The 21,042-nt window shown below is 42.5% G+C and overlaps 1 protein-coding gene across 1 annotated transcript in view; it reads right to left on the bottom strand.

The window, feature by feature from the left end:
* The window catches only part of Dnah12 (dynein axonemal heavy chain 12), a 196,393-nt gene that overhangs the window by 5,991 nt on the left and 169,360 nt on the right, over positions 1-21,042 (bottom strand). Inside the window, exons 63-71 of the mRNA XM_045135823.1 lie at positions 20,849-20,999; positions 20,386-20,639; positions 19,388-19,528; positions 15,827-15,964; positions 11,392-11,625; positions 8,435-8,623; positions 4,398-4,501; positions 3,279-3,483; positions 577-714 (exon numbers count right to left, since the gene is read on the bottom strand). Of these exons, the coding sequence (XP_044991758.1) occupies positions 577-714; positions 3,279-3,483; positions 4,398-4,501; positions 8,435-8,623; positions 11,392-11,625; positions 15,827-15,964; positions 19,388-19,528; positions 20,386-20,639; positions 20,849-20,999 (1,554 nt within the window). The remainder of the gene's footprint in view (positions 1-576; positions 715-3,278; positions 3,484-4,397; positions 4,502-8,434; positions 8,624-11,391; positions 11,626-15,826; positions 15,965-19,387; positions 19,529-20,385; positions 20,640-20,848; positions 21,000-21,042) is intronic.

The raw sequence follows: 21,042 nt of genomic DNA, 5'->3' as shown, positions 1-21,042 counted from the left end.
TGCCGCCCTCCACACACCTGCGCCTCTAAACAAACACTAGCTAAATCTTCGCAATATGTTAAGATGCAAAAGCTTGTTAAACTATACTTTTTCTGCCATAATACATTTCTGAAACATCGTATCAGGTTTTACTGTGCCTCACAATTTTTACTAAAAGAAGAATATTGGGTTATTTGAAAAAAGATTATAATTATGAAAATTCTGTCCTAGAGATAGCAAGACAAATATATTCTTTTTTTTTTTTTTTTTTTTTTTTGCAAGCAGAGAGGGGAGAGGCCAGAGAGATGGGCCAGGACCTGTAGCCACTACAAATGAACTCCAGATGCATGTGCCATTTTGTGCATCTGGCTTTATGTGGGTACTGAGGAATTGAACTTAAATCATCAGGCATTGCAAGCAAGCACCTTAAACACTGAGCCATCTCTCCAGCCCCAAATAGCATATTCTTCATGGAACATAAAGGGAAACCAAGTAACATTGTTTATAACAGGTAATAACATAAAATTTATATAGCCTTCTTGCTTAAATACATGACTGATGGAATGACATATTGTTGTATTTGGGGAGTTACTGTACCTCAAATTCATATCCTAGTAAATCAATAGGTATGGTGTACTTTCTGGCATAATTCTGCATAGCTCCAGTTAAAAAGGCTTGGGTGAAAAAGAAACCTGACAGCCAAAACACGGAGGGTTTTCCTAAGTTATACCAGTCCTGTAAAGACAAGACAAAACACATTATATCCACCTTGTGTCCATATGGAGGGCACCTCATGTACGACTCCTGATTCTGACTTTTGTCTACAGAACCCCCACTTCCCATCACAGGACTCTTCCCTGACTTCAAACATACCACCTTTCCTCTTTTCCCTTCTACTTTCTCTTCTTGGAAGTTCCGAATAATTTTAGCATTAATATGAATGAAACATAGCTTGAAAGAATCATAGCTTGTGCAAAAGGCCAGATGTAAATGATGTGGGGATTCATTATGTTACTTAACACACTCAAGAGCCTTTAGAAACCTTACAAGTTGTCTTTATAAAGACAAGCCTTCACGGGTTTGTTCCAATTCCTTTCCTTCCTTCCTTCCTTCCTTCCTTCCTTCCTTCCTTCCTTCCTTCCTTCCTTCCTTCCTTCCTTCCTTCCTTCTTTCTTTCTTTCTTTCTTTATTTATTTATTTGACAGTTGGGGGGGGCAGAGAGAGGGAGAGAGAATGAGCACTCCAGGGCCTTCAGCCACTGCAACTCCAGATGCATGCGCCCCCTTGTGCATCTGGCTTCTGTGGGTCCTGGAGAGTCGAATCTGGATCCTTTGACTTTTCAGGCAAACTTCTTAACTGCTAAGTCATCTTTCCAGCCCCAATTTCTTTTCTTTTTTTAAAATTTTTATTTATTTAGTAGAGAGATAGAGGCAGAGAGAAGGAGGAAGAGAAAGAGAGAGAGAGAGAATGGGCACACAAGGGCCTCCTGCCTTACAAACTCCAGATGCATGCACCTCCTTGTGCATCTGGCTTATGTGGGTACTGGGGAATCAAACATGGGTCATTAAGCTTTGCAGGTAAGCACCTTAACTGCTAAGCTACCTTTCCAGCCCCAATTCCTGTTTCTTAACTCTCTTCATCCCCTTTTCTCCATGCCCACTTCCCACTCCAGCTCAGAAAGTCATGGTCTTCTTTCTGTCCTTTTGTTTCCTCTCTCTCTGCTCAATGCATTCAGCATAGCATTGCTGGCATACACCTGTCTATGTGTACTTGGGCCAGACTTACCATAACCCTGCTTTGGTGACCCACCAAGTCAAAGCTGTGTTTACTTCCCTACTCAGGATGCTTGGTGATCTTTTCTGAGCTGCACCAGTGAGCATCTTATTTTCTCTGCCTAAGGTATTGCTCCCCCATTGACTCTTGTGTTTTGAGTGCTTGGGTCACAGCTGATAGCAAGTTGTGAGGTGCAGCAATGCTGGAGGAGATGTGTTGTTGGGGGTTGGCTTAGGAGTGTTATGACCAGCTCCCCCTTGTCAGAGCTCAGCTCAGTCTCTTGCTGCTGTTGTCCACCTGCTGTGACAGAGGTGATGTCCAGCCTCTGCTCATGCCATGCTTTCCCTAGCTATCATGGAGCTTCCCCTGGAGACTGGAAGTCAAAATAAACTCTTTTCTCCCATCAGCTGCTTTTGGTATGGTACCTTATCCCAGCAACAAGAAGGTAACTACAACAATTACCCTTTTCATACTCTGTAGGATAAAACCCCATGCTGGTCTGGGTTTGATTCTCCAGTGCCCACATAAAGCCAGATGCACTAAGTGGTGCATTTGTCTGGAGATATTTTTGTTTTTGCAGCAGCAGCAGCAGCAGCAGTGAGAGAACTTGAGATGCCCATATTCTCTCTCTCTTCTCAGAAATAAATAAAAATAAATAAACAAATAAATCTAAGCCTTGGGCTTATTTTTAAGTTTTTTGAGGTAGGGTCTCACTCTAGCCCAGGCTGACCTGGAATTCACTATGTAGCCTCAGAGTGGCCTCAAACTCACAGTGATCCACCTACCTCTGTCTTGTGAGTGCTGGGATTAAAGGCATGTGTTTTTTTGTGACTTACATAAGCATTAAAAACACAAGAGAGGGCTGGAGAGATGGCTTAGCAGTTAAGCGCTTGCCTGTGAAGCCTAAGGACCCCGGTTCGAGGCTCGGTTCCCCAGGTCCCACGTTAGCCAGATGCACAAGGGGGCGCACGCGTCTGGAGTTCGTTTGCAGAGGCTGGAAGCCCTGGCGCGCCCATTCTCTCTCTCTCCCTCTATCTGTCTTTCTCTCTGTGTCTGTCTCTCTCAAATAAATAAATAAATAAAAATTAAAAAAAAACACACAAGAGAACATCATTAAATAACGGTGTCTGTGAATTACTAACTTAGAACTTTCAAAACTACAAATGTTATTTGCTACATGACTAAAGTAAAAATTTGATTTTCTACTAAGTGCTTCAAAATGTATGTGCTTTTCACAATTCTAAACTTTTAATTAGATAACCATGAACCCACTACTCATGTTCCATTCAACCTAGAAACATTAGTGACCCCAGTCAATTAACAGCACCTCCCTAGTTAACAATAAGAATACATTGGCATATGTGGCAGATTTAGGTGATATTTGAACAAATTTTTTTATTTATGTGATAATTATTTTTATATTTATTATACATTATATATCTCTTATATATTTATGTGATATGTACACATTTTTAAATACAGACTAAAATAACAATTATCTATCAATCACCTATATAGCATTTTACCTGTAAAAAGCTCAACCGATTTAGAAAATCTGTTATGTAACTTCCTAGGGGCTTGAGGCTTGGGTATGATCGTTGGGCCCACATTTCTGGAACCTTCCCAACAAGTAAACTACTTGAAAGTGCTTCTAATGCAGAATCCATTACAACCAAACCTTTAATGGCCTTTTTAAGGTCCTGGAGAGTATTCCGTATAGTTCTGATTAGACTGCAAAGACAGAAGTTATGTCACCCACATATATGTGCTAATAAATATCAATATTTAGTCTTTCTAAAAGAAGAAACAGCAAGAATCACTTCCTAGCCATGTAGGAGCATGTCCCCCGGGGTACAGGTACTTATAATGCTACACCCAGCATTTTAATGGGTCCTGGGGATTGAACTTCGGCTCTCACATTTGTGAGGCAAACTTTACCACCAAGCATCTCCCCACCTATCTCGCGCATTTCTTAGTCACATTATTTGTGTTCTGCATATAGAGTTGTTTGTATTCCTTGAGATCTTTGGAACAGTAATACTTTATGACTTGCAAATATCTTCTCCCAACTTACTGCAAATATTATCTCATCACTTTGTTTCCTTTGATGTGTACAATGTGTGTGTGTGTGTGTGTGTGTGTGTGTGTATGTGTGTATATGTATGTATTTTTGTTTTGTTTTGTTTCTCAAGGTAGGGTCTCTCTCTAGCCCAGGCTGACCTGGAATTCACTATGTAGTCTCAGGGTATGCCTCAAATTCACACTGATCCTCTTACCTCAGCCTCCCAAGTGCTTGGATTAAAGGTGTGCACCACCATGCCCACCTAAGTGGGAGGTTTTGATGAGTTTTTCTTAAAAAAATTTCAATTCAGGGCTGGAGGGATGGCTTAGCAGTTAAGATGCTTGCCTGCAAAGTCTAAGGACCCAGAATTGATTCCCCAGTACCCATGTAAAGCCAGATGTACAAGGTGGTACATGCATCTGCAGTTCAACTGCAGTGGCTAGACGCCCTGGCATGTCTATTTTCTCTCTCTGCCCTTTCTCTCTCTTTCAAATAAATAAGCAAATAAAATAAAATAAATTCAATTCAATAACAGGGTTTTTCCACTTTGGTTACTTTCTGAATTATGGGAGTATCCACTTACTTGTTAAATCGCTCCATTTCCTGTACTAACACGGTGTTCATGCTCTCTTCATACCTCACTGGATATTTCAGCAGTGCTGTTTCAGTGTCAAAGTTACGTGGAAGCTGAAAGCATACATTTGGAAGATCATAAGTTACTCTCAGCATGGATAACTCACTTCATTCAACTATGATGCCAGCAAAAGCTAACTCAAGGTTTATGCTGTGTGGCAGCTAATATGCTAGCTGCTGCACATAATGTTTTGGGGAGAGAGAGAAAATGAGTGCACTAGAGCCTTCAGCCACTGGAAACAAACTCCAGATGCATGCGCCCCCTTGTGCATCTGGCTCACGTGGGTCCTGGAGAATTGAACAAGAATCCTTTGGCTTTTCAGGCAAACACCTTAAGCACTAAGCCATCTCTCCAGTCCAACATAATTTTTTTGATTAAAAAAACTTTTTTAGCCAGGTGTGGTGGCGCATGCCTTTAATTCCAGCATTTGGGAGGCAGAGGTAGGAGGATCGCCATGAGTTCGAGGCCACTCTGAGACTGCATAGTGAATTCCAGGTCAGCCTGAGCTAGAATGAGTCCCTACCTCAAGAGAAACCAGAAAACAAAATTTTAAAAAATTTATTTGCAAGCAGAGATAGATCAGAGATAATGGGTATAAAAGGGCCTCTAGCCACCGTAAACAAACTCCAAATGTTTGCACCACTTTGTGCATCTAGCTTTATGTGAGGACTGGGGAATCTAACTAGGGAATCAAACTCGGGTCATTAGTCTTTGCAGGCAAGCACCCTAATCAGTAAACAATATGTCCAGCTCAACAATTATTATATGTTTTAATATTCTATTTACTTACTTGAGAGAGAGAGAGAGAGAGAGAAAGAGGCAGATAGAAAGACAATGGGTGTGCCAGGTGCCCAGCTGCTGCAAGTGAACTGCAGATGCATGCGCCACCATCTTGTGCGTCTGTTTACATGGGCCCTGGGGACATGAACCTGGATCCTTTGGCTTTGCAGGCAAATGCGTTAACTGCTAAGCCATCCCTCCAACCCTTGACAATTATTTTTTTATAATTAAATCCTTATCATACAACCTCAGTGACCTTTGTTATTCCATTTTATAGATGAGGACATTATATTCTTTTTGTTTGCTGTGTCTTGTTTTCCATGGATCAAAAGCATTTGCCATTTCATGACTGTTTTAAGTTCATTTTGAATCAGCTATCACTAGTTCTAAGTAGCTTAGATTACTGCACTGTTGAACAGAATTGTAAATGCAGCAGTGTTTCAGGGAATGGGGAGAGAGAAGACCACTGAGCCTGTGCTTTCCATGAGGAACCTCAGAGACACTTGAGGAGAAATGATAAGGAGGACTGTGGATAAATCCTAAGACACTGAGAAATTCATACTCCTGAAGAGGTGAGAAGTTTCTTAATGAGGGAAGTCCTAAACTCAGAGTTGAGGTGCTCTGCCTGTCCATAGGTAATAGCCCCTGGGTGGTAGTACCAAAGAACTCTTTTCTTAAAAAGATATTTTTAGGGCTGGAGAGATGGCTTAGCGGTTAAGCGCTTGCCTGTGAAGCCTAAGGACCCCAGTTCGAGGCTCGGTTCCCCAGGTCCCACATTAGCCAAATGCACAGGGGGGCGCACGCATCTGGAGTTCGTTTGCAGAGGCTGGAAGCCCTGGCGCGCCCATTCTCTCTCTCTCCCTCTATCTGTCTTTCTCTCTGTGTCTGTCACTCTCAAATAAATAAATAAAAATTAAAAAAAAAAAACTTAAAAAAAAAAGATATTTTTAGGAGCCAGGCATGGTGGCACACGCCTTTAATCCCAGCACTTGGGAGGCAGAGGTAGGAGGATTGCCATGAGTTTGAGGCCACCCTGAGACTCCATAGTGAATTCCAGGTCAGCCTGGCTAGAGTGAGACCCTACCTCGACAAACCAAAACAAAAATAAAATAAGATAAAAAAGATATTTTTAGTGCCAGGCATGGTGGTGCACACCTTTGATCCCAGCACTTGGGAGGCAGAAGTAGGAGGATCACTGTGAGTTCGAGGCCACCCTGAGACTCCATAGTGAATTCCAGGTTAGCCTGGGCTAGAGTGAGACCCTGCCTCAAAAAACAAGAAAAATATTTTAAAATTTATTTTCAAGGAGAGAGAGAGAGAAACAGCAAGTGAGGATGGGTGTGCCAGGACAAATTGCAAACTCCAGATACATGTGCTGCTTTATGCATCTGCCTTTAAATGGGTACTGGGTAATCAAACCTAGGCCAACTGGCTTTGCAAGCAAGCACCTTTAAACTGCTGATCTACCTCTTCAGCCCTGTGCTAAAGAATTTTAAGTCACACTAGATCATGTCATTCCAGAGCCTTTCGGCTCAGCACAACCCTTCAGGCTACATGAGTCCTGGATGTCTCCGCCACAGCTCTGTAAGCCAGCATTCCCTGAGATGAGCCTTCCCCCAGAGGTGAAGCACAGAATCAGTGGGCCCAGCATAAGGAGAGGCACAGGCGGAAGTGGCAGCCAGGAGGTGGGAGCCAGGGCAGGCTGCCCACCTCCACCTCACGCAGGCAGCTCCCTTTGCTTTGGCAGCGGCCACACCAAGACAGTGGTGAGCGGGCCCACCTCAAGAGGAGAGCGCAGGAGTCCAGGAACGTGCAGCTCATGGGCTCTGGTGGTGGGTACACTAGGAACCAGGTCCAGCTCTCTCCGGGGCCTGGCACTAAAATATGGGCATGTTTACAGTAGGTTCCTTGGAGGGATCTGCGAAGATCTGTGTTTAGGACCTTAGTCTTTCCTAATCCCTTTAGAAGCTCTTTGTTGAAATTACGACTTAGGGAAGAAGTGGACACTAGAGGGCATCACTGGCCTTTCTTCAGCAGGGCTAAGTATACTGGGTGCTGTTATGGAAAGAGAACACTATAGCAACCAACCCAACACTGACACCTCCATGAGCCTGCCCTTACCACCTACAGTACAGATGGCTCAGTAGTTAAGGCACTTGCATGCAAAGCCTGCTGACCAGGGTTCGGTTCCCCAGGACCCATGTAAAGCCAGATGTACAAAGTGGTGCATGTGTCTGGAGTTTGTTTACGGTGCTAAGAGGTCCTGGTGTGCCTATGCACTCTCTCTAGTTCTCTCTTTCTCTCTCTCCAATAAATATGTAAAAAACCATTTTATCCTTGAATCAGCGAGTTCAGAGCAGTCCTTCCATTTTAAAAAGCCTTTTAGTTGGGCTGGAGAGATGGCTTAGAAGTTAAAGCACTTGCCTGCAAAGCCTAAGGATCCATGTTCGACTCTCCAGGTCTCACATAAGCCAGATGCACAAAGTGGCACATTCATCTGGAGTTCATTATCAGTGGTTAGAGGCCCTGGCATACCCATTCTCTCTCTCTCTCTCTCAATCTCTTTATCTTTACCTCTTTCTGTCTCAAATAAAAATTAAAAAGTCTTTTATTTAGGAGTAAAAATAAATCAAAAGTACATTAGCTCATCCACAACTGTAATTTCTAAGAATTTAGCTATGTGGCAATCATTTTGAAAATCACTTTAAAGTAGTGTTCTCTTTATTGTCCTCAAACTTTGTACTCCATATGTGGCAGTTACCTTCTTGTGGCCCAACTCAAAGCAGCTTATGAGAGGAAAGGGTTTATTTCAGCTTACAGTCTAAAGGAGACATTTCATCATGGAGTGGCAGAGCAGAGGTGAACTCATATCTACTCACACATCTGGGTGGAAGCATCTAAGAACTGGGCTTGGAGCTGGGCTAATAAACCTCGAGGCCCACCCCCAGTGACACACTTCCTCCAGCAGGGTCTCCACCCAAAGGCTCCACCAGCTGCAGATTGCACATGAGGCTTAGTTACAAACACATGAGGCTATGGGGGATGTTTTACTTTCAAACTACTTCTCATCACTTAACAAACTTGGAAACTAACTTTTTAAGAGGCAAAATATCTTGCTCAAAGTCATAATGCTGGTATTTCAGGTTGTTATGTCAACTGGCATTTTTATTACTCTTATAAGTGATATGTTTTAATCTAAATCTTACATTGTTGAGTATGTCTTCGGCAATTTCCAACAGCATCTGATCTGCACTTCCTGAGGATCCTGTCTGCTTGGAGCCTCCCTGGGTGAGGAGCAAAGACTCAAACAAAATTTTCGTTTGCTGGAGATCTTTGGAGATGTCAACATTTTCATGTAATCCAAATATCTCTGGTTCCTGAGTCATGGGAAGTTTCTGTTGGAAGGCAGACTGAGTGAGCACGCATCATATTTTCACAGGTTCCTGGAGGGAGTGGGGTACTTATCCCAGTATATGCCCCTTTAGCACAAGGGATATTTTGAGCTAAAGGCAATTAAAAGTTTATTTTTATTTTTATTTATTTATTTGAGAGTGACAGACAGGCAGAGAGAGAGGGAAAAAGAGAGAGAGAGAGAGAGAGACAGACAATGGGTGCATCAGGGCCTACAATCACTGCAAACAAACTCCAGACGCATGAGCTCCTTGTGCATCTGGCTTACATGGGTCCTGGGGAATTGAGCCTCAAACCGGGTTCCTTAGGCTTCACAGGCAAGTGCTTAACAGCTAAGCAAGCCATCTCTCTAGCCCCAACTAAAGGCAATTTAAAATCAACAGATTTAGAAAGAGTTCTCTGCTCTCTCCTTTGTATCTGCCCAACAGTAGGACACTTTCCCCTTGTCCTGAGTGAGGAGGAGGAGATGGCAGAGCCAGAGGGAGTGAGTCGACCAGGATCTTCCTAAGGTAACCTTGTCTTCCATGGTCTCTCTCATGTATTTCCCAGCTGCTTACTGTGATAGTGTGAATGGATGTCCCCCAATAGATTTAGGAGTTTTATTCAAGCTTGTAACTTGGTTGTCACTGTGGGTAGATCCTAGGGTCCAGCCCTAAGGTGTGGGAGTGGACCTGGAATTCCAGCCTAAGGTCTGCAGAGTGCTTGAGCTCTGCCTGGGCTTCCCTGACTGCGCTTGCTTGTGGTGCTGATGGTGGTTTTTCTCTCTGCATGGACCTGTGAAAGGGGGCCAGCTGCTTATGCCATTGTGGAACTTCCCTTGTACCTGTAAGCTTCAATAAATCCCCTTCCTCCCATAAGCTGTGTCCTGTTGGGAGGTTCATCCCGGCCATGTGAAGCTGACTATGACACTTACTCAAAATTTGTTTCCCCTTAAAGCTCAAACCACCTTTCGTCCATTGAACCAATGTTCTACTCCCAATGCATCACCCTTTATTTAAATGGCTAAAGTACATCTACTGTTTTTGGTTTTCAGCTTCTTCTCAGTGAAACTCCCACATACATAGAAATATTCATAATACAGGGCATTGGGAGATTGCTTGGTGATTAAAGGTGTTTGCTTGTAAGACCTGCTGGCCCAAGCGCCCACATAAAGCCAGGTGCACAACATGGCAGATGTGTCTGAGGTTCATTTACAGTGACAACCAGACTTGGCACACCTATTCTCTCTCTCAGAAATAATTTTTTTTCCTTGACAATGAGTTGTCTTGTTCATTTTTATTTATTTATTTGAGAGTGACAGAGAGAGAGAGAGAGAGAGAGAGAGAAAGAGGCAGATAGATAGAGAGAGAGAGAGAGAGAGAGAGAGAGAATGGGCACACCAGCGCTTCCAGCCACTGCAAACGAACTCTAGACACATGTGCCACCTTGAGCATCTGGCTATCGTGGGTCCTGGGGAATCAAGCCTCGAACTTAGGTCCTTAGACTTCACAGGCAAGCACTTAACCACTAAGCCATCTCTCCAGCCCAATAAAATATTTTTAAGGGTACTTTAACTGAGCATGGTGGCACATGCCTTTAATCCCAGCAGTTGGGAGGAAGAGGTAGGAGAATCCACATGAGTTTGAGGCCATCCTGAGACTACATAGTGAGTTCCAGGTCAGCCTGGGCTAGAGCGAGACCCTTCCTTGAAAAACAAAAACGAAAACAAACAAACAAACAAAAAACTAGTGGCACATGCCTTAATTCCAGCACTCAGGAGGCTGAGGTTGGAGTATTGCTGTGAGTTCAAGGCCAGCCTGGGCTAGAGTGAGACCCCACCTTTAACAATTAAAAAAAAGTACTTTAAAAAATATTAACAACATGGGCTGGGAAGAGGGCTCAGCAGTTGGACATGATTCCCTAGTGCCCATGAGGAGCCAGATGCACAAAGAAGCACATGCTTCTAGAATTCGTTTGCAGTGACAGAAGGCCCTGATATTCCCATACTCTGTCTCTGTGCTTGCAAATAAATAAAAACATTAACAATATAAGAGGACAGAGGGAACATTTCATTTTTTATTACAAAGCATAATTCACAAATCAGAAAGGTAGACAAAAACAACAGTTTAAAAACCAACTAAACGTCGAGTAACAAAAGCTTCTAACATTTTTAATTTCAAGTAATTACTAGGAAAACAAAATCGTGAATGTTAGTTGTAATCATGCTTGTCTAAATGTATACATTATGGGCTGGAGAGATGGCTTAGTGGTTAAGCACTTGCCTGTGAAGCCTAAGGACCCCAGTTCGAGGCTCGATTCTCCAGGACCCACGTTAGCCAGATGCACAAGGGGACAGACGCGTCTGGAGTTCATTTGCAGTGGCTGGAGGCCCTGGCATGCCCATTCTCTCTCTCTCTCTGCCTCTTTCTCTCTGTCACTCTCAAATAAATAAATATATTAAATGTACACATTAAATATAATTCATTATTTACTTTTATTTTTTAAAAAATATTTTTAATGTTTATTTTAAAGAAGAGAGAGAGGGAGGGAGAGAGAAGAAGGAGAGAATGGGCATGTCAGGGACTCTAACCACGACCTCCCAATGCATGCACTGCTTTGTGCATCTGGCTTTATGTTAAGTACTGGGGAATTGAACCTGTGTCATTAGGGTTTGCAGGCAAGTACTTTGACTACCGAGCAGTCTCTCCAGCCTTATTTACTTTTTAGAAAAATCACACACAAGTCCAAACCTAGTCTCAGAGCTATCAATTACCTTAATGAATTCAATATAGTCCTCGTAAGTGCCTTTGGGAGGTGCAACATAGTTTCCACTGGGAGAAAACCTATAATGCTGGCTTTCAACAATGAGCGGGTTGTAGAAGTCAGCCAGCATGGTGAGCAGAAGGCGCCTGTCCCAGTCATCTGTCACTCGTCCCCCGTAGTTACACTCTCCAGTCAGGTAAGAGACGGCCTCAAGTGGAATTGTGTCGTACTCATTTATAAACAACTAAATCAAAGATAAACATGAATACGGAAAAACCTTAAATTCTTTCTTTTTTAAAAAAAAAACGATGTATTTACTTGAGAGAGAGAGAGAGAGAGAGAGAAGGAGGAACAGAGAGTGAATGGCATCAGATATATGTACCACTTTGCATTCAGCTTTATGTGGGCACCTGGAAATTGAACCCAAGCCAGTACGTTTTGCAAGCAAGCATCTTTAACAGCTGAGTTATCTCCCCAGCCCAACTTAAAAATCTTTTCCTTCATTTCCCTTTTAAATATTTTATTATTTATTTGACACACACACACACACACACACACACACAGAGAGAGAGAGAGAGAGAGAGAGGAGAGAATAGGCACACCATGGCCTCCAGCCACTGCAAACAAACTCCAGACACGTGCGCCCCTAGTGCAGCTGGCTAACGTGGGTCCTGGGGAATTGAACCTGGGTCCTTTGGCTTTGCAGGCAAATGCCTTAGCCACTAAGCCAGCTCTCCAGCCCTCATTTCCCTTTTAAAATGACATATTTGCCCAGTGGGGTGGTGCATGCCTTTAATCCCAGAACTCAGGAGGCAGAGGTAGGAGGATTACCATGAGTTTGAGGCCACCCTGAGATTACATGGTGAATTCCAGGTCAGCCTGAGCTACAGTGAGACTCTACTTCAAAAAACCAAAAATAAATAAATAAATAAAATGGCATATTTATCCCCTACCACAACAAGATTCCATTTTGTCTCCCAGGCTAGCCATAGACTCACCACAATACTCCTGCCCTAGCTTCCAAGCACTGGGATTATAGACATGAGCCACCAGGCAGGTCTATACTGCTTTAAAAAATTATTTATGGGGCTGGGGAGATGGCTCAGCAGTTAAGGCACTTGCCTGTAAAGCCTAATGACCCTGGTTCAATTCCCCAGTACCCACATAAAGCCAGATGCACAAAGGAGCATATGCATCTGGAGTTGGTTTGCAGTGGCTGGAAGCCCTGGTGCACACATGCTCTCTGTTTCTTTTCAATCTCTCTTTGCTTTCAAATAAAAAATAATTTTTTAAAATTATTCATTTATTTGAAAGAGAGAGGGGCAGATATAGATAGAGGGAGAAAGAAGAAGAGAGAATAGGCATGTCAGGGCCTCTAAACACTGCAAATAAACTCCAGATATATGCAGCACTTTATGCATCTGGCTTATGTGGGTACTGGGGAATTGAAACCAGGTTGTTAGGCTTTGCAGGCACGTGCCTTCACTGCTGAGCCATCTCTTCAGCCCCTTTGTAGAGAGGCAGCCTGCTAGTTTGACCAGGTGAACATGGCTTAATGATTAACCCCTGGGACTGTGGCGATGGCTTAGTAGATAAAGCTTGATGTACAAGTGGAAAACTTGAGTTCCCCAGCACCTGTGTAAATACCCACCAGTGTGCTGGTCCTCCCTGTAATCCTAGCACACTCAGGAGGCGGGACAGGCAGGAGACAGACAGACCCCCGGGACAAGCTGGCTGGCTGGACTAGCCACGTCAGCGAGCTCTAGGTTCAAGCAAAAGACCTAGCAGCTGACACCAGGCTGCAGGCTGCGACCTCGCAGGTGATGAGTTCTGAGTGGACTAATTAGAGTTCATGTGGCTGTTTTAGCAAACGTTCTTCAAACCTCTATCAACAACGCTGGTTTCAAAAACCAATGTTCAGGGCTGGAGAGATGGCTTAGCGGTTAAGCGCTTGCCTGTGAAGCCTAAGGACCCCAGTTCAAGGCTCAGTTCCCCAGGTCCCACGTTAGCCAGATGCACAAGGGGGCGCACGCGTCTGGAGTTCGTTTGCAGAGGCTGGAAGCCCTGGCGCGCCCATTCTCTCTCTCCCCCTCTATCTGACTTTCTCTCTATGTCTGTCGCTCTCAAATTAAAAAAAAAATAAAAAATATTAAAAAAATAAATAAATAAACAATGTTCAGATGCTAGAGAGATGGCTCAACAGGTAAGGCACTTGCCTGCAAAGCCTAATGATTTGGGTTCAATTTCTCAGTCCCCACGTAAAGCTAGGTGCACAGCGTGGTGCATGCATCTGGAGTTAATTTGCAGTGGCTAAAGGCACTGGCACATCCATTCTCATTCTCTTTCTTTTCTCTTTTTCTCTCTCTGCTTACAAATTAATCAATAATTTTTTTAAATCAATGCTTAGGGCTGGAGAGATGACTTAAAGTTTAAGGCACTTGCCTGTGAAGCCTAAGAACCCAGGTTTCATTCCCCAGTACACACATAAGCCAGATGTACAAGGGACGCAATGTATCTGGAGTTCATTTGTAGTGGCTAGAGGCCCTGGCATGCTCATTCATTCTCTCTCTCATAAATAAATAAAATGAAATATTTTAAATAAAAATTCAATGTTTAAAATCAAAGCCACTTATATAATTAGTTGTATATGTATATGTATATGTATATGTATATGTATATGTATATGTATATGTATATGTATATAGGCTGGACATGGTGGTGCACATCTTTAATTCCAGGACTTGGGAGGCATAGGTTAAGAGGATCACCATGAGTTCAAGACCAGCCTGAGACTACATAGTGAATTCCAGGTCAGTCTGGGCTATAGTGAGACTCTACCTCAAAAAAACCTATATATATACTTTTTTGAGGCAAACCCAACAGACTGGCCTTTTGTTTTGTTTCTTTGTGTTTTGTTTGAGGTAGGGTCTCACTTTGCCTCAGCCTGACCTGAAATGAACTATATAGTCTCAGGGTGGCCTCAAACTATTGGCGATCCTCCTACCTCTGCCTCCCAAGTGCTGGGATTAAAGGTGTGCGCCACCATGCCCAGCGACTGGCCTTTTTTTATGTGAGAGTGGAAGAAAGAGAGAGAGAGAGAGAGAGAGAATTGGAATGCCAGGGCCTCTAGCCACTGTAATCAAACTCCAGACCCATGTACCAGCTAGTGTGCAACCTTGCACACTTGTGTCACCTTCTGCCTGGTTTACATGGGACCTGGAGAGTTGAACATGGGTCCTTAAGATTCTCATGCAAGCACCTTAACCGCTAAGCCATTTCTCCACCCTTACAAAGTATGTTTTTATTTATTTATCTGAAAGAGAGAGGGAGAGAGGGGCAGATAGAGAGAATGTGCCTGCCAGGTCCTCCAGCCACTGCAACTAAACTCTAGATGCCTGTGCCACCTTGTGCATCTGGCTTGCGTGGGTAGTGGGGAATCAAACCTGGGTCCATTGGCTTTGCCGCCAGTGCCTTAACCACTAATCTCTTCAGCCCTCATTACAATTTTTAGGCACTGATTTCAACAATTGTTATAAGGTTATCAAATTGACAGACTTACTTCAATTAAGATTTCTGTTGTGTTGATAAAATAGCAGTAATATATTTTCCTCTCCTCTTTCTTTTTAAAAGTTAATCTCTCTCTCTGTGTTTGTGTGTTTGTGCACGTGCGCATCAGGGTCTCTTACTGCTGCAAATGCATGCCTGTCCAACTTTATGCGAGTGACTGGGGAATTGAACCCAGGTCATAAGCTTTGCATGCATAAGCTTTTAACAGTTGAGCTATTTCCCCAGCCTCTACCCTTCTTCCTCTCTCCTGCCTGCAGTGCTTGGGGATCAAACCCAGTGCCTCATGTTTGCTGGGTACTTTATTACAGTGCTACGTCTATAGCCCAACAGTGTTCATTTCTATAAAATAATCCTGGGCTGGAGAGATGGCTTAGCAGTTAAGGTGGTTGCTGGCAAGGCCAAAGGACCCAGGTTCGATTCCTCACAACCCACTTAAAGCCAGTGCACAGGGTGGTACATTTGTCTGGAGTTTGCAATGGCTAGGAGGCCCTGGTGTGCCCATTCTCTCTTTCTCTCTCTCTTTCCCCTCTGTCAAATAAATAAATAAAAATTCTCTCTCTCTTTCCCCTCTGTCAAATAAATAAATAAAATATTAAAATAATCTTTCCTTATCTTTATTATAAACTTTTGTATAAATACCATTAAGTAGCTGGGCATGGTAGTACATACCTTTAGTCCCAGCACTCAGGAGGGTGAGATAGGAGAATTACAATGAGTTTGAGGCCAGTCTCAGACTACAGAGTGAATTCCAGGTCAGCCTGGACTACAGTGAGACCCTACCTCAAAACAAACAGATAAAAACTACTATTAAACACTGACAGCCCAGGGGGCTGGTAGGTAGTGACCCTTCATAAATGTTACTTCCTTTCCCATGGTACCTGTAGTTGTCGGATACTGATGCGTAGATCTGATTCATTAAATCCATATGGAATATTCCAACCAAGAGGACCAAATTTCTTTCTTTCTTGTACAAGGGCATGAAAAAAACAAACACCATAGAGCAACTTCTCCCATGCCTTTAATGTAAAAATTACACAGAAAAAAAAATTCGTATTAGATTTTCATCAGTAAAATGAGGGCAAGAGATCAAAGGTCTTTCCATTACAGGATTCTATGATCATGTTGATCAAAATGATCATTTTACATTGGTTTTAAAAAGTCATACTACCAAAAATAGTACTTATAAACAGCATGCCTCTTATGGCCTAATTTAAACCTTCAAAGCTAGATAAAAATGATAGTATTAAACTTTATTAAAAAATACAAATGGCACTGGAGAGATTGCTTAGTGGTTAAGGCACTTGCCTGCAAAGACAAAGGATCCAGGTTCTATTCTCCAGTATCCATGTAAAGCCAGATGCACCAGGTGGCACATGCGTCTAGTGTTTGTTTGTAGTGGCTAGGGCGCCACAGTGCCTATTCTCTCTCTCTCTCCCTCTCTCTTCCTCTGCCTCTTTCTCTCTCTCAAATAAATAAACATAAAAAATGTTACTAGTTTGTGAAAGTAATGGCTACTAGTACCTTGCTATTATTCATAGGTAGTTAAAATTCAACGCTCATATTATGTTAACTTCTGGTCATGCACTTGAGCATTTAAGTGTAAAAGTGTTAATCATTAGGGTGTGAATAAATCTTACTGCATAATTCCTAGTTTGTTATTTTTCATTTAGAAAGCATTTAATAAATCTATCTGTCCATGACTCTTCATTTGTCTACTATGGGCATCACGTGGTCTCACAATGCCTATATCCATGCTCTGGAAGAGGACCACCATCTCTTTATGATCACAGTAAATTCCAGGTACAGCATTTTAAGTATATATATAATTTATATATGATTTTATATGTAACTATATAAAATCTAGGAACCATAAATGAGAGGAAGCGTGATTTTTTTTTTTACTATGACTGGATTAATTCACTTACTATGATCATCTCCAGTTGTACCTATTTTCTTGAAAATGACATAGCATTATTCTTTATGACTGAAGAAAAACCCATTGTGTACAGATACCACATTTCTTTATTCATCCTCTGTTGTTGGACACCTGTGTTGGTTCCATCACTTAGCTATTGTTAATAGTGCTTCAATAAGCATTGCTGTGTAAGACATTTGTGATTATATTACATGAAGTCCTTTGGGAAAATACCCAGGAATGGTATAGCTGAGTTATGTGGTAGATCTATTTATTTTTATTTATTTATTTATTTTTTTAAATTTGAGAGCGACAGACACAGAGAGAAAGACAGATAGAGGGAGAGAGAGAGAATGGGCGCGCCAGGGCTTCCAGCCTCTGCAAATGAACTCCAGACACGTGCGCCCCCTTGTGCATCTGGCTAACGTGGGACCTGGGGAACCGAGCCTCGAACCGGGGTTCTTAGGCTTCACAGGCAAGTGCTTAACCGCTAAGCCATCTCTCCAGCCCTAGATCTATTTTTAATCCTTTTTTTTTTTTTTGAGAAAACTATATACTGATTTTCATATGGGTTGACTACTTTGCATTCCCATCAGCAGTGTAAAGGGTTCCCTCTTGTCCATATCCTCACCAGCACTTCTGGTTTGCTGTATGTGTGTGTATGTGTGTGTGCACATGTGTATGTGTGTGCATGTATGTGTTTATCTATGCATATGTGTGTACATATAGGTATATGTGTATGTGTGTTCCTATGTGTATGCATATGTATGTGTGTGTATGTGCATGTCTGAATGTGTGTGCACATGTGTGTAGGGATGTGTGTGTGCATGGGTGTGCATGCACACACACACGTATGCTATGGCATACATGTGGAGGTCAGAGGACAACCCTGAGGTGTTGGTCCTCTCTTTCCACCTGCTCTGAGACAGGGTCTCTCGTGTTGTTTTGATGCTGGGAAGGCCAGACTACAGCTGGCTTGTGAACTTTGGGATTCTCTTGACTCCCATTGCTATGCGTGAGTTTGGCTGACATGTGTGCACCACTTTTGTGTCTGGCTTTACTTTGTGCTGGGGATACAATCTTTGATCAGCAGGCTGCAGGGCAAGTGCATTTAAAAAATATTTGTATTTATTTATTTGAGAGGGAGAGAGACAAACAGACAGATAGGGAGAGGCAGAATGGCATACCAGAGCCTCTAACCATTGCAAACAAACTCTAGATGTAAGTGCCACTTTACGCATCTGGCTTATGTGAAAATTGGGGAATCAAACCTGGATCCTTACGATTCTCAGGCAAGCACCTTAACCCCTAAGCTATCCAGCTCAAGTGCATTTATTGTAACCACTGTCTCTGTTGACAATAAATTTAACATTTAAGGGCTGGAGAGATTGCTTAGTGGTTAAGGCATTTGCCTTCAAAGCCAAAGGACCCAGGTTCAATTCCCCAGGGTCAGATGCAAGCCAGATGCACAAGGTAGCACATGAGTCTGGAGTTTGTTTGCAGTGGCTGGGAACCCTGGTAGGCCCATTCTCTCTCTTTCTGCCTCTCTCTCTTTCAAAATAAATAAATAAATAATAACATATAAGACAATTAACATTTAAAAGTCAGTTGTAGTGGGGCAGGCCTTTAATCCCAGCACTTGGGAGGCAGAGATAGGTGGATCGCTGTGAGTCTGAGGCCACCCTGAGACTACATAGTGAATTTTAGGTCAGTCTGTACTACAGCAAGACTCTACCTCAAAAACAAAACAAACAATATAAATAGATAGATGATAGATAGATAGATAGATAGATAGATAGATAGATAGATAGATAGATAGATAGATACATACATACATACATACATACATAGATAGATACATAGATACATAGATAGATTATAGATAGATAGATAGATAGATAGATAGATAGATAGATAGATAGATAGGGAGAAAGATAAAGAGATGGGGCTGGAGAGATGACTTAGCTGTTAAGACTTGCCTACAAAGCCTAATGATCTGAATTCATTTCCCCATTACCCACATAAGCCAGATGCACAGTGACACATACATCTGGAGTTCATTTGCAGTAACAAGAGGCCTGGGTATGCCCATATTCTCTCTTCATGCCTCTCTTTCTATATCTCTCTGTTTGCAAATAAAGAACGTTGTTTGTTTTATTTTTCAAGGTAGGGTCTAGCTCTAGTCCAGGCTGACCTGGAATTCCCTGTGTAGTCTCAGAGTGCTTCAAACTCATGGCAATCATCTGACCTCTGCCTCTCAAATGCTGGGATTAAAGGCATGCACCACCACACCCAACAAATAAATAAAATATTTAAAAAATATATGAAAACAAAAATACTTATTTCAACAGCCACTATGTCAAAATCAAAACACAAAGCTATTGGGAATATAATGGTGGACAAGACAGAAACAATTCCTGACATACTAGGAAATACATAAAGTTTAAGAACATGTTCTACAAAAACTTGAACAATTTAACTACTGCAAAAACACCACTGAAGAATCTTAGAAGCTGAACCTTACCAGCTCTTTGCCAGGACATCCCTTGAAAAACTGAGGGTCAGAAACTGGGTCAGAGAGGTATGACTGCAGGAGATTTAGCCGGAGACCTGTGGGTGGTTCATTAGTCATCTTTACTCCATTCTGTAGAATTGTTACTGGGAACTAAGACCAAGTAAATAGAAAGCATTATGCAAGATGGCAGTCTTGGGTCTTAGAAATATATACAGTAGACAGGTACAATAGAACACACAAGAAATGCTTCAAAAGCTCTAAGGTTGAGTCTAAAACTAAACCAGGCATGAGGGGTGCATACCTTTCTTTAATCCCAGCACTCGGGAGGCAGAGGTAGGAGGATCATTGTGAGTTCGTGGCCACCCTGAATTCCAGGTCAGCCTGGGCTAGAGTGAGTCCATACTTCAAAAAACCAAAAGGAAAAAAAAAAAAAAGTCTAAAAGTAAGGCTGGAGCAATGGCTCAGGAGTTAAGTGTGCTTCCAGCTCAAGCATGAGGGCCTGAAACTGTCTAAGTTCTAGTCTCCATATCCCATGTAAAAACAGCTGGCCGAGGCCAGCTCAAAACAAGACCAGGAGGAAAAGTGGTGAAGCTGGACAACCTCTCCCCTCCCAGCAATATTCAGGACAACACAAGCAAGCAAGTGTGCAGGTGAGTGTAGAGGTGCTACAAGGGCACAGACACATGCATACATCACACACACGCACACACACATGCACGCACACACACACACACACACACACACACAAATTTAAAGAGTTGAAAATTGCCAGGTGTGGTGGCGCAAGCCTTTAATCCCAGCACTTGGGAGGCAAAAGGTAGGAGGGTCACCACGAGTTCGAGGCCACCCTGAGGCTACATAGTGAATTCCAGGTCAGCCTGGGCTAGAGTGAGACCCTACCTCAAAACAACAACAACAAAAAATTTAAAGAGTTGAAAATGCAATTAATATATTCAGTGTAATAGTTAAGTAAATGTACTGACGTCCCTTATGAGAAATCAACCTACTTTTGGCGATGGATAGCTTGTGAGCCAAAGCCGAAAGGTTGAGTTGCAGACTTCAGGGGAAAAGTCTTCGCATATTTTTTCTAACGTGGGCATCCAGGAGACAGCCAGGTGGCAGTTCTGCAGGCACACCCAAGTACCTTCTTCTATTGCAGACTTAATCATTTTGGCTGCAACTGGCCCTTGGCCCTGTCCCAGTGAAATGGCTTGAAACTTATTTCCAGACATAGATTTATCATTTGCAAATTTGAGCAGGCCTGCAAGGGGACACAAAAAATTCATTACACTTCTCACTTTACCATCATAAGCTATGCTTTGCGATTTCTATATATATGTGTTTGATCATGGAAAGTTCTAGTTACCTTTCCCTAAATGCTAGGTGTACTAACTGATTCATATCACAGATGTGCATTAAACAGAAGGTTTCAGTTGTAATTTCTTAAAAGCTAACAGCATGTGCACTTACTAGCCATAGGATCTGCTCCTGGAGACAACACAAAAACTAAGGGAATGGTGCAGTTTGAATCCAAATAACTCCTCGTCAAGTCAAATGGTGGCGGTTCTACAAACTTTTTGCCTAATTTGTCAGTTACATAATTTGTTATAGCTGGGGTTATCTGTGAAAAGAGAGGATACAGTCTTTTGAGTAATTTTTCATGA

The sequence above is a fragment of the Jaculus jaculus genome, chromosome 16 (genome assembly GCF_020740685.1).
Source record: "Jaculus jaculus isolate mJacJac1 chromosome 16, mJacJac1.mat.Y.cur, whole genome shotgun sequence".
Classification (NCBI taxonomy): Eukaryota; Metazoa; Chordata; class Mammalia; order Rodentia; family Dipodidae; genus Jaculus; species Jaculus jaculus.
The sequence above is the reverse complement of the archived record's forward strand: the minus strand, read 5'-3'. Positions and strand labels throughout refer to the sequence as shown.